Source organism: Bombina bombina, chromosome 6 (genome assembly GCF_027579735.1).
Source record: "Bombina bombina isolate aBomBom1 chromosome 6, aBomBom1.pri, whole genome shotgun sequence".
NCBI classification, from domain to species: domain Eukaryota; kingdom Metazoa; phylum Chordata; class Amphibia; order Anura; family Bombinatoridae; genus Bombina; species Bombina bombina.
Genome location: NC_069504.1, coordinates 177,329,776 through 177,343,274, shown reverse-complemented (window position 1 = coordinate 177,343,274; position 13,499 = coordinate 177,329,776). Strand labels below are relative to the sequence as shown.

Here is a 13,499-nt window from a genome sequence, read left to right as displayed (position 1 = left end):
TTATGCATGTAAATGTAAATAACCCATGTCACATGATAAATATGTTTCAATTACATTTTAGGTGCATAAGCAAAACACATTGTCTCAAAATGCACAAGACTCGCATAATCTGTGGGAGGAGGAGCTAAAATCAAAGTCACGATTGGGAATCCGCCTAGCAGAGCTTTCACATGATAAGTCTGAACTGGCTGACCAGGTACACCTTATGCAGCAAATTAGAGATGAAAAAGTAGGAAATGTTACCTTAAATTAAATGTATTATATTTGTAAGCTATAAAGGTGTATCATGGGCTATTTTACCATAATGCACTTTGCTATAATCTTTTTTTACATAATTGATATACGTAGAAAACAGAAAGTGTGCTGAAAAAACAACAACTTTAACATAATGATTTTAAAGGCTCATAACATAGGGGTATATAAAGAAACTGTATTTAATTTATATCTAAAGTCACTGTTTAATTTCTGGGTTTTATGGCAAGTAAACTTGAAGTTCACTGATTCTTTACTGTAATTAGCTACAGGGACATTAAAATCATTGTTATATATGCATTGTATAAATCGCAAATTAAGTGCAGCCCTGCAAAAAGAAATGTTTTTACATTTGTTTAACACTGTCCTTTTGTTATTACATTTTACAATGGTTTTCTAATCAAGATCAGTTCAAGGATGCTACACTTAAAAAAAAAACTGTGGTGAATTCATGTTACTGGTCTCCTTTGCTCTGGTGAATAAGGGACAACATCCGCTTGTTATCAGAGCCAAGCAACCTATGTGTACAGTATTGTAGGTCAGGCAAATTTAGCCTGACTTATGTAAGACAGATACACTCCAACACAGTTTGCAAAAAGGAATAAGCAAAATTCTCCGATATTTTACAATTGATGCAGGCAAAATAGATAATGTACTGTATATATACTGACTGCAGTGCTCTTTTAGTTTCATTAACTAAATCTGGTGCTTAATCTCCCTTTAATACAGTATTGTTATAAAAGTCTTAGATTAATAACACAAATAGTGCAATGTCAGTTTTTTTTAAAGTAATTAAAGAGACATACAACAAGTTGGGATAGTGACAAAATATAATAATATGAACTTTAATTACTTTACCTGCAAATTTATACTGCAGTGCCTCGCCATTGACCCTTTCTTTTAAGTTTCCGATTTGTAAAGCTCTAACTCCCCACACACATTTCCTTCTATGGCTGTATCTATATCTATTGTTGCTTTGGTAGAATGCAAAAATGCATAGGGATTATCTGCTGGAGCATGCCTAGAAGCTGTGAACTCAGTTGAAATACAATGCCTGTGTCTAAACACTGATAAGAGGGGGTGGATCAGACTGCTCCAGGCAACATGGCTATTTAAGTATTTTTGAAAATTATTTTAAAATACTTCCCAGCAATTTTTAAACATTTTTTATGCAGGCTATTTTTACTTAATTAGCCCTTTTAGGATATGCACATATCTCAACATGTTTTATGGCACTTTAAATAAGATGAATCAGTTGTACCCGGTTAATTTTAATTTAAGCCTCGTATTAACAGTAAGAGCTTGTTATCAAAAACTTGCCGGCATGGAGAGAAATCACACATTTTTTTTCCCTTGAGCATTAGATTGTCTCAGAACTCTTCATAGTGAGACAAAAGACTCTCAAGGCAAAATATGCCTTTCTAAAATTCTGGGGTCTCACAGTAACTGACAAGAATTGCTAGATAATCTCCCCAAACCAGAGAATCAGGCCCTAAGTCACAAGACAGAACAGTAAAGGAATAACGGCTATTTAAGAGTGTGGGAAAAAGACTTTCTGTCGAATGTTTTTCTTATCTTTAATACATTTTCAAATCACTCTTACACTGGCTTTTTTTTTTTTTAGGTTGAAAGTGAAAAAAGGAAGCTGAAGAAATCATTAGAGCTCAAGAGATCAATCGAAGCAAGATTAGACCAGGAGATGAAGAGAAACAATGATCTGCAAAGAGAAGTCTCTGGGTATATCAGTTAATTTAATCATTAAGTTAAGCACTGACTTGTGTAGAAAAATCTCAGATGTTTTGCAGTCTTGTCTTCAAGGGACATGCAACCCAACATTTTTCTTCCATGATTCGGATACAGCATACAACTTTCCAATTTACTTCTATTATCAAATTTACTTTATGCTCTATCTGAATCATGAAAGTTTTATTTTTACTGTCCCTTTAAATTTTGCATCTGACCTTATTTGGTTGATCTCCTTCCTTTGCACATTTTGTCAGACTTATAGCTTTTATGCATCGTTACAAAGCTTGATGCTTATTATTTTGAGATAAAGATTGCAATGATTGTGGCTTCAAATTTTCAAAAGTATAACTTACATTTTTCATTTAAAAACTTTAAATTTAAACTGCAACTACATTAATTGATCAGCATAATACATTGTGATCTCTTAATATCTGTGTATTTTGAGATTCCTATTTACTTTTATTTTCGGTGCAGTTTTAACCATAAATTATTTGCAATTTTATATATTTTGTTTTTTCGTCTTAGGCTGAAAAAACTTTTGAAGGCTGCTAAAAAAAAGCTGAAAGAATATGACACTGGTATTGCCCATCAGAGTAGTAATCAAGAAGTTTCCAAAAACAAGTACCTGGAAACAGAAAGTGAAGTAACAAAATTTAAAGAAAAGGTCTGTTATCTCTGATATTTCTTTTTAGTAATAAATTGTGTCTTTCTAGCCATGCCCTCATAGTTATACTTTGATACTAGCCCAGAGCTACTAAATACGCGTTACATATGTGATTTCTTTATATTCATAGGAAAGCCTATTTAGTGTATCTTCATTTCTTGTTGGTGTCTAGTTTACTTTTATTGTTGTTTTAATTCTGTTTCTTACATGTTTGATAATTGCACTGGTACACATGAGAAAGAGGCTAGTAGTTATAGAAGAAGACTAATGGCTTCTGGAAAGCATCTACCTACTGGAGGTCGGAGTGTAGTTATGTACTCAATAGCAACCAATATGCTGTTTCTCTGAACACTAAGAACTTGATTTATCAAAAACAAAATTTATGCTTACCTGATCAATTTATATCTATCTTGGCATGGAGAGTCCACGATTTATTCCAATTACTAGTGGGATATTCAACTCCTGGCCAGCAGGATGAGGCAAAGAGCACCCCAGCAGAGCTGTTAAGTGTCACTTCCCTTACCCATAACCCTCAGTCATTCAGCCAAAGGGAAATGGAAAAATAAGATAAAACAAGGGTATAGAGGTGCCTGAGGTTTGTACAAAAAAACCTGACGTCTTAAAATTTAAATAAAGGCGGGTCATGGACTCTCCATGCCCGGAAAGAAAGAAATTTATAAGGTAAGCATACATTTTGTTTTCTTTCTTATGGCATGGAGAGTCCACGATTCATTCCAATTACTAGTGGGAACCAATACCCAATCAATAGGACACAGAATGAAAGGGAGGGAGAACAAGACAGGCAGACCTAAACAGAAGGCACCACCGCTTGAAGAACTTTTCTCCCAAAAGAAGCCTCAGCCGAGGCAAAAGTATCAAATTTGTAGAATTTGGAAAAAGTATTCACAGAGGACCATGTTGCCGCCTTGCAAATTTGCTCCACAGAAGCTTCATTTTTTAAAACCCAGGAAGAGGAGACGGCCCTAGTGGAATGAGCCATAATTCTCTCAGGAGGCTGTTGTCCAGCTGTCTCGTAAGCTAACCAGACAACACTTCTCAACCAGAGAGAAAGAGTAGTAGAAGTGGCCTTCTGACCTTTACACTTACCAGAAGATTGCCGCAAATCTTTAGTTGCTTGAAGTTAAAATTTTAGAGCACGCACAACATCCAGGTTATGCAAAAAAAAAAAAACGTTCCTTCTGGGAAAAAGGATTGGGACAAAAAGACAAAACAACAAATTCCTGATTAATTTTGCGATCCGACACTACCTTAGGAAGAAATCCCAGCTTAGTAGGAAGGACTGCCTTATCTGCATGAAAAATAAGGTAAGGGGAATCACACTGCAGTGCCGAAAGCTCGGAAACTGAGCAGAAGAAATAGCAAGAAGAAACAAAACCTTCCAAGATAATAATTTAACATCAACAGAATGCATCGGCTCAAACGGAGCCTGCTGCAAAACTTTAAGAACAAGATTAAGGCTCCAAGGAGGAAAAACAGGTTTAAACACAGGCCTGATTTTAACCAGGGCCTGAACAAAAGATTGAACATCTGGCAGATTTGCCAGACATTTGAGCAAGAGAATAAGCAGTGCAGAAATCTGACCCATCAGAGTGCTGACTGACAAACCTTTCTCCAGGCCCTCCTGAAGAAAAGAAGTCGGGATACCTTTACCCTGCTCCAAGAGAAAACCTTAGGATTAACACCAAAAAAAGTATTTATGACATACCTTATGGTAAAACTTGTGAGAAACCGGCTTACAAGCCTGAAGCATAGTATCAAAAACCCCTTAAGAAAATACCATGCCTAGACAATACAAGGCGAACGGTCTCCAAGTAGTCAGCTTCAGAGAAACTAGCTTTGGATGAAGAAAAGGACCCTGAAGTAACAGGTCCTTCCTCAGAGAAAAAAAGAGGAAAGTAGGACATAGAAACCATGTCTGCATCCCAACTCTGAAGCCTGCTCCTGATACGGGTAGACACCCGAGGAAGAAAGACAAACAGAAGAAAAAAGGAGATCAGACCAACCCCAAGCAAAAGCTAGAGTGTCCCTGAATTGCTTGCAATCACTAAACACTGGATCCAAACAAGTTAGATGAATAGATGAGACGTCATCAGAACTATCTCCGGATCCCCACCTGAAAATTATCATTGAGAATACCTCTGATGAAGAGGACTCCCCTAGGAGTACGTCTGCCAGATCAGATATGAGCCTCCCAGTTGTCCATACCTGGGACAAAATCGCATAAACAAGGAAGTGAGAGATTCCGCTCATCAAAAAATGCAGTTTACCTCGTCATTGCTAAGGATACTATGCACCTGCCTCATGCCACCAGAAAAAATGTACTCCGATAGAATCTGACTGAGTACAGATTCCTTAATGGACCTCAAACTGCTACCCAACCAAAAGATTGGTATCTGGGGTAACCAACTACCAGAAAGGTCTCAAGAGCATGAGCCTGAGACAGGGAAACCTAAAAGAGCCACCAGGACAGAGAGGAAAAGGGAACCAGCCCTACAGTCAATCAAGGATAAATACTCTGCACCTGATCTGAGAATTTAAGATAATGCCTACAAATACATGACACCAGGACTGATGGATAAAGTCGTATTGGGATTGGTCGTCTACCATGTAGACCAAAAGAAGGATAAACATAGAGATATAAAAGGAGTGATAAAGACCATGCTCTATTGAACTAACAACTCTGAGCTCTTAAAGGGACATGACACACACATTTTTTCTTTTATGATTTAGAAAGAGAATGCAATTTTAAACATCTTTCTAATTTACTTATATTATCTATTTTGTTTTATTCTCTTGATATTCTTTGCTGAAAAGCATATCTAGATATGCTCAGTAGCTGCTGATTGGTTGCTGCACATAGAAGCCTCGTGTGATTGGCTCACCATATGCATTGCTTTTTCTTCAACTAAGGATATCTAAAAAATGAAGCAAAATAAATAATGGAAGTAAATTGTAATGTTGTTTAAAATTCTATTCTCTATCTGAATGATGAAAGAAAGATTTTGGGTTTAGTGGCCCTTTAACCCCTTAATGACCGGACCATTTTTCAATTTTCTTACCCTTAATGACAATGGCTATTTTTACATTTCTGCAGTGTTTGTGTTTAGCTGTAATTTCCCTCTTACTCATTTACTGTACCCACACATATTATATACCGTTTTTCTCGCCATTAAATGGACTTTCTAAAGATACCATTATTTTCATCATGTCTTATAATTTACTAAAAAAAAAATTAATAAAATATGAGGAAAAAATGGAAAAAAAACACACTTTTTCTAACTTTGACCCCCAAAATATGTTACACATCTACAATCACCAAAAAACACCCATGCTAAATAGTTTCTAAATTTTGTCCTGAGTTTAGAAATACCCAATGTTTACACGTTCTTTGCTTTTTTTTCAATTTATGGGGCAATAAATACAAGTAGCACTTCGCTATTTCCAAACCACTTTTTTTCAAAATTAGCGCTAGTTACATTGGAACCCTGATATCTGTCAGGAATACCTGAATATCCCTTGACATGTATATATTTTTTTTTAGAAGACAACCCAAAGTATTGATCTAGGCCCATTTTGGTATATTTCATGCCACCATTTCACCGCCAAATGCGATCAAAAAAAAAAAAAAGTTCACTTTTTCACAAAATTTGTCACAAACTTTAGGTTTCCCACTGAAATTATTTACAAACAGCTTCTGCAATTATGGCACAAATGGTTGTAAATGCTTCTCTGGGATCCCCTTTTTTCAGAAATAGCAGACTTATATGGCTTTTGGGTTGCTTTTTGGTAATTAGAAGGCCGCTAAATGCCGCTGCGCACCACACGTGTTTTATGCCCAGGAGTGAAGGGGTTAATTAGGGAGCTTGTAGGGAGCTTGTAGGGTTAATTTTAGCTTTAGTGTAGTGTAGTAGACAACCCCAAGTATTGATCTAGGCCCATTTTGGTATATTTTATGCCACCATTTCACCGCCAAATGCGAGCAAATAAAAAAAAAAAACTTTACATTTTTCACAATTTTAGGTTTCTCACTGAAATTATTTACAAACAGCTTGTGCAATTATGGCAGAAATTGTTGTAAAAGCTTCTCTGGGATCCCCTTTGTTCAGAAATAGCAGACTTATATGGCTTTGGCGTTGCTTTTTGGTAATTAGAAGGCCGCTAAATGCTGCTGCGCACCACACGTTAATTATGCCCAGCAGTGAAGGGGTTAAATTAGGTAGCTTGTAGGGAGCTTGCAGGGTTAATTTTAGAGATCAGCCTCCCACCTGACACATCCCACCCCCTGATCCCTCCCAAACAGCTCTCTTCCCTCCCCCACCCCACAATTGTTCCCTCCATCTTAAGTACTGGCAGAAAGTCTGCCAGTACTAAATATAAGAGGTTTTTTTTTTTTTTTTTAAATAAAAATTATAAAGTATTTTAGCTGTGATGGACCCCTGCCTTAGCCCCAACCTCCCTGATCCCCCCTCCAGCTCTCTAACCCTCTCCCCTACCTAATTACCACCATCTTGGGTACTGGCAGCTGTCTGCCAGTACCCAGTTTGGCCCCAAAAAACCCCCAAAAAGTATTTTTATTTTATTTTTACTTAAAAAACTATTTCTGTAGTGTAGCAGCCCCCCACAATACCCCCACCCCCTCCCAGATCCTTTTATATTTTTTTTTTAAAAAAAATCCCTTTTTTTTCCCCTTTCTGCATCATTCATTGGTGTCAGTGTGGCTAATGGGTGCACGTGCACGCGTGCACGCGCACATGCATGCTCACGTGCACACGTGCGCATCGTGCACGCGCACCCTCACACCCGGCACTATCGCTACCGGTGCAGAGAGGGCCACAGAGTGGCTCTCTCTGCATCGGGGGCTTGTAAAGTGGTATTGCAGGATGCCTCCTCAGAGGCTGCTGGAAGCATTTGCGATTGCTTCCAGCACTCTGTTAGACAACTGACGTACCAGGTACGTCCATTGTCATTAACTGCTTGTTAATGCATGACGTACCTGGTACGTCAGTTGTCATTAAGGGGTTAAGTAGTTACCATAACCATTGTGGTATGAGAAACACTTAAGAATAAGATATGCAGAATGTTGTAATTTCCATGATTACTTAACTTCTGTTTAAAAATGCAAGCTGACAAAAGAAGCAAACCCCAGATAAGAAAGTAGTAGCTTTACCTGGGTTCAAAACCACAACCTTCAGATTCGGGAGCGGTGTAAGAAACCACTATGCCACATCTGTCTTCCCGATAGCAAACAAATTTGTAAAGAAAACTGTCCCCATAAAGGAAATAAGCAGATTTATTGCCCAGCAATAAGAATGTATCTGAAATAACAGATTGTATGTAAAAAAGGGGAAATAAAAACATGAAATGTTAAAATCCCTAAAACTGCATTTAGCATGAATAGGATAAAAATCATAGGATAAGCAGACAATTCTCCAGAATATAGTTCTACAGAAAAAAATATGTAGAAAACATGCAAAAGCTAACCATCCCTAAAAGTACACCATAACATGTACAAAAGGAAGGATAAAATATGCAGGAATAGAGCTTATAATAATCTCAACTATAACTCTCTACTGAAGACAGAGAGATAAAAAACATTTAAGTGCTAAGATTCAATAAAGCACCATTAATAAATACAGTAAAAGAAAGAAATAAGCAGATATACTGCGAATAACGATATCAGGAACGCTTATACTGCAACAAGGCAGGGATAGGACATGAGGACGTCAACTTGCCTTAAAAACATAATAAATATGTACAAAAACCGGATACAATAAGCCAACGATAAAAACATGAGAAAGCTAAATCTTCCCAACAACGCACTAAATAAGTACATGAGTAAATAATATGTACTGCTTATCACAATTTCAGTATATGTGATTTCAGCTGCAGCAGAAAAAAAGGGATAAAACATGAAAATGATAATAAACCCTAAAACGTATTTGAAATACAAAGCAGACAACGTTAAGCAGATATTATGCCTATAACCGCAAAAATGCGAACACCCTTCAGGGTGCAAGTAGCTGGCATCACAGATAAAATAATAGCCAGCTTTAGATCCTAGCTCCTATATCTAGAATCTCATATGGAAATCTCTTCCGAAAATTAGGTCGGATAAGGAGTCGTACCAATAAGAGGCTGTTATTGGGCCCAGCAAATCTTGCTGGCCACTGGTAGCCATCGAAAATCCTGATGTGGAAACCTCTTTCTTAAGTATCCATTACTTATGCGAAGAATCCTTGAAAAAAGAACTATCCTCTAGGGGAATAGACAGTCTCTCGGCTAGGGTGGATATAGTGCCCTTTACTTTAGGCACGATGCGCCACCAGCCATGCACAGAGTCAATGACAAAAAACATCTGAATCGTTAAACAAAAGAAGGATTATAAACATGTCCCAGACATGAGGAATAACCTCAGCTTATAACAGAGAGAGAGTGATGTAATATAAATTCCTCAAACATATATGACGAGACAGACCAAAAATATTCACTTCAAAATGAGAGAAGGAAAATACAGAGTTCCTACTAAAAAAAATAGGAAAACATATTATTAAATATTGCATAATGCTAAATCTTTAAAAGCAATATTGTAATATTGTAAGAATACTATTAAAAATTATATATCTCAGTATATCAATGGATAAATCGATACATTTATTATATATATAAAAAAGGGTCACATAAAAGAATCTTTTCACATAAAAGAATATTGTCTCAATTTAAGCTGCAACATAAAGGATATATCACACACAAGGGATGCTTCAATTTCAACTAAGCAATAGCAACATACAGGTTACAAAAGACTTAAAAACAGAACAATACTGTGCACAAATACTACTCAAAAATACTATTCAAACTCTGCTGCAGACAGAGTAAGATCGTCAAAAATACTTGATCAAAGATAATTTCCAGGCAAAAAAGAAGATCAGATAGATTCCAATCCATGATATAACACTGATCAGTGAACTGTGTTCACAGCAAAGGATGATTTGTAATCCAAAAGTTTTTGTTTCAAGCTTATTTTAAAGGAACATTAAACCCAATTTTTTTATTTCATTATCCAGATAGATAATATTATTTTAAACAACTTTCAAATGTACTTCTATTATTTAATTAGCTTCATTCATTAGATATCCTTTGTTGAAGAAATAGCAATGCACATGGGTTAGCCAATCACATGAGGCATTTATGTGCAGCCACCAATCAGCAACATCTGAGCCTATCTAGATATGCTTTTCAGCAAAGGATATCAAGAGAATGAAGCAAATTAGATAATAGAAGCAAATTAGAAAGTTGTTTAAAATTGCATGCTCTTTCTAAATCATGAAAGAAAAAATGTGGGTTTCATGTCCCTTTAACTGCAATGAACGGAACAGTTATAGGTACCTTGGATTAGAACTCAGGACCCCCCGAGTATTGAATCTCCTGAACTAGTGGATCTACCACAGAGGAACAGCTCTGGGATCCTGCTGGTGTGTGGAATTCAATATGTAGGTGAATCGACCAGACCCCTTAGAGAGAGAATTCATCCATTGTAAATGCAGATAAAGAAAGAAACAAGGACCTACTAGTTCCAAACACTTTAAAATGTGTAATGGGGGTAATTTAAAACATGTTAACTATACAGGAATAGCTAAATTAAGGGTAGGGAGGGAGATAATGAGAAAAGTCTTTTACAATTAGAATCCAAATGGATTTTTACCTTTGATATTCTGACCCCTAGTGGACTCAATTTAGAAATGGATTTAGCTTGCTTCCTGAGGTAATTATCCTTTAGGGAAAATATTAAAAATATTTTAGAAAATGTGCTTCACAAAGTTGTTTATAATATTTTGAATGTAACTATCTGTATTTTTTTCAAGTGCCCTTCTTAAATAGTTTTTAGTGATTATTTTTTGTGTAATTTTATCAGTTTGTGCTGCTAATTATTAATTATTTGTTAATGTGTTGTTGTTATTATTATTTTTTTTAGAAATACATAGATTTGATGTTACTGGATTTTAATCTTTGACCATACAAGTATGGTATTTTTGTATGGATGTTTTTATTTTATTATATAGCATAACCATTTTCCACACAGTGATTTAATATATATGTTTAAGTATGAACATAAATTTATAGCAATTTTTCAATTGACAGAGACTACATGAATATATATAAAATGATGTTAGGATTATGAAGATAGTGATGCACATATAGTGCTTGTCTCTTTAACGGATCTTTACGAGTATTTAATGAGCAGGATGGCAATGGATAGATCAGGCTTGACAAAGGCTCAGTGTGAGCTGAAACGCGTTGCCGGATCTACTTTACACCTTCTTTGTGTCCAGTGAGAGACACCATACCTAGGAGATTGTTTGATACAGCTGAGGGCGGATTCCAGGAAGTGCAGGGGGAGCGGAGCTCGACGGCTTTCTCTCGTTGCACACACCAGCAGGATCCCAGAGCTGTTCCACAGTGGTATATCCACCCGTTCAGGAGATTCAATACTCGGAGCTCCTGAGTTTTAATCCAAGGTACCTATAACTGTTCCGTTCATTGCAGTTAAAATAACTTTGAACCAAAAACTTTTGGATTACAAATCATCCTTTGCTGTGAACACAGTGAACACAGTTCACTGATCAGTGTTATATCGTGGATTGGAATCTATCCGATCTTCTTTTCTTTCATGTAATTAGCAAGAGTCCATGAGCTAGTGACGTATGGGATATACATTCCTACCAGGAGGGACAAAGTTTCCCAAACCTCAAAATGCCTATAAATACACCCCTCACCACACCCACAATTCAGTTTTACAAACTTTGCCTCCGATGGAGGTGGTGAAGTAAGTTTGTGCTAGATTCTACGTTGATATGCGCTCCGCAGCAAGTTGGAGCCCGGTTTTCCTCTCAGCGTGCAGTGAATGTCAGAGGGATGTGAGAAGAGTATTGCCTATTTGAATGCAGTGATCTCCTTCTACGGGGTCTATTTCATAGGTTCTCTGTTATCGGTCGTAGAGATTCATCTCTTACCTCCCTTTTCAGATCGACGATATACTCTTATATATACCATTACCTCTGCTGATTCTCGTTTCAGTACTGGTTTGGCTATCTGCTATATGTAGATGAGTGTCCTGGGGTAAGTAAGTCTTATTTTCTGTGACACTCCAAGCTATGGTTGGGCACTTTGTTTATAAAGTTCTAAATATATGTATTCAAACATTTATTTGCCTTGACTCAGAATGTTCAACTTTCCTTATTTTCAGACAGTCAGTTTCATATTTGGGATAATGCATTTTTTTGATTTATTCATTTTTTCTTACCTTCAAAAATTTGACTCTTCCCGGTGGGCTATTAGGCTCGCGGGGGCTGAAAATGCCTCTTTTTATTACGTCATTTTTGGCGCTGACTTTTTTGGCGCAAAATTCTATTTCCGTTTCCGGCGTCATACGTGTCGCCGGAAGTTACGTCATTTTTTGACGTTATTTCGCATCAAAAATGTCGGCGTTCCGGATATGGCGTCATTTTGGCGCCAAAAGCATTTAGGCGCCAAATAATATGGGCGTCGCTTTAGTCTCCTCAATTATTTAAGTCTCATTTTTTATTGCTTCTGGTTGCTAGAGGCTTGTTCTTGGCATTTTTTCCCATTCCTGAAACTGTCATTTAAGGAATTTGATCAATTTTGCTTTATATATATGTTGTTTTTTCTCTTACATATTGCAAGATGTCTCACGTTGCATCTGAGTCAGAAGATACTACAGGAAAATCGCTGTCAAGTACTGAATCTACCAAAGCTAAGTGCATCTGCTGTAAACTTTTGGTAGCCATTTCTCCAGCTGTTGTTTGTATTGATTGTCATGACAAACTTGTTAAAGCAGATAATATTTCCTTTAGTAAAGTACCATTGCCTGTTGCAGTTCCTTCAACATCTAAGGTGCAGAATGTTCCTGATAATATAAGAGATTTTGTTTCTGAATCCATAAAGAAGGCTATGTCTGTTATTTCTCCTTCTAGTAAACGTAAAAAATCTTTTAAAACTTCTCTCCCTACAGATGAATTTTTAAATGAACATCATCATTCTGATTCTGATGACTCCTCTGGTTCAGAGGATTCTGTCTCTGAGGTTGATGCTGATAAATCTTCATATTTATTTAAAATGGAATTTATTCGTTCTTTACTTAAAGAAGTACTAATTGCTTTAGAAATAGAGGATTCTGGTCCTCCTGATACTAATTCTAAACGTTTGGATAAGGTATTTAAAGCTCCTGTGGTTATTCCAGAAGTTTTTCCTGTTCCTAATGCTATTTCTGCAGTAATTTCCAAAGAATGGGATAAATTGGGTAATTCATTTACTCCTTCTAAACGTTTTAAGCATTTATATCCTGTGCCGTCTGACAGATTGGAATTTTGGGACAAAATCCCTAAAGTTGATGGGGCTATTTCTACCCTTGCTAAACGTACTACTATTCCTACGTCAGATGGTACTTCGTTTAAGGATCCTCTAGATAGGAAAATTGAGTCCTTTCTAAGAAAAGCTTATCTGTGTTCAGGTAATCTTCTTAGACCTGCTATATCTTTGGCTGATGTTGCTGCAGCTTCAACTTTTTGGTTGGAAACTTTAGCGCAACAAGTAACACATCGTGATTCTCATGATATTATTATTCTTCTACAGCATGCTAATAATTTTATCTGTGATGCCATTTTTGATATTATCAGAGTTGATGTCAGGTTTATGTCTCTAGCTATTTTAGCTAGAAGAGCTTTATGGCTTAAAACTTGGAATGCTGATATGGCTTCTAAATCAACTTTACTTTCTATTTCTTTCCAGGGTAACAAATTAT

The 13,499-nt window shown here is 36.6% G+C and overlaps 1 protein-coding gene across 1 annotated transcript in view; it reads left to right on the top strand.

Annotated features, from left to right (window-relative positions):
• The window catches only part of LOC128664358 (ankyrin repeat domain-containing protein 26-like), a 418,274-nt gene that overhangs the window by 332,190 nt on the left and 72,585 nt on the right, over nucleotides 1-13,499 (top strand). The window contains exons 31-33 of the mRNA XM_053719196.1: nucleotides 62-196; nucleotides 1,877-1,989; nucleotides 2,524-2,662. Coding sequence (XP_053575171.1) covers nucleotides 62-196; nucleotides 1,877-1,989; nucleotides 2,524-2,662 — 387 coding nt within the window. The remainder of the gene's footprint in view (nucleotides 1-61; nucleotides 197-1,876; nucleotides 1,990-2,523; nucleotides 2,663-13,499) is intronic.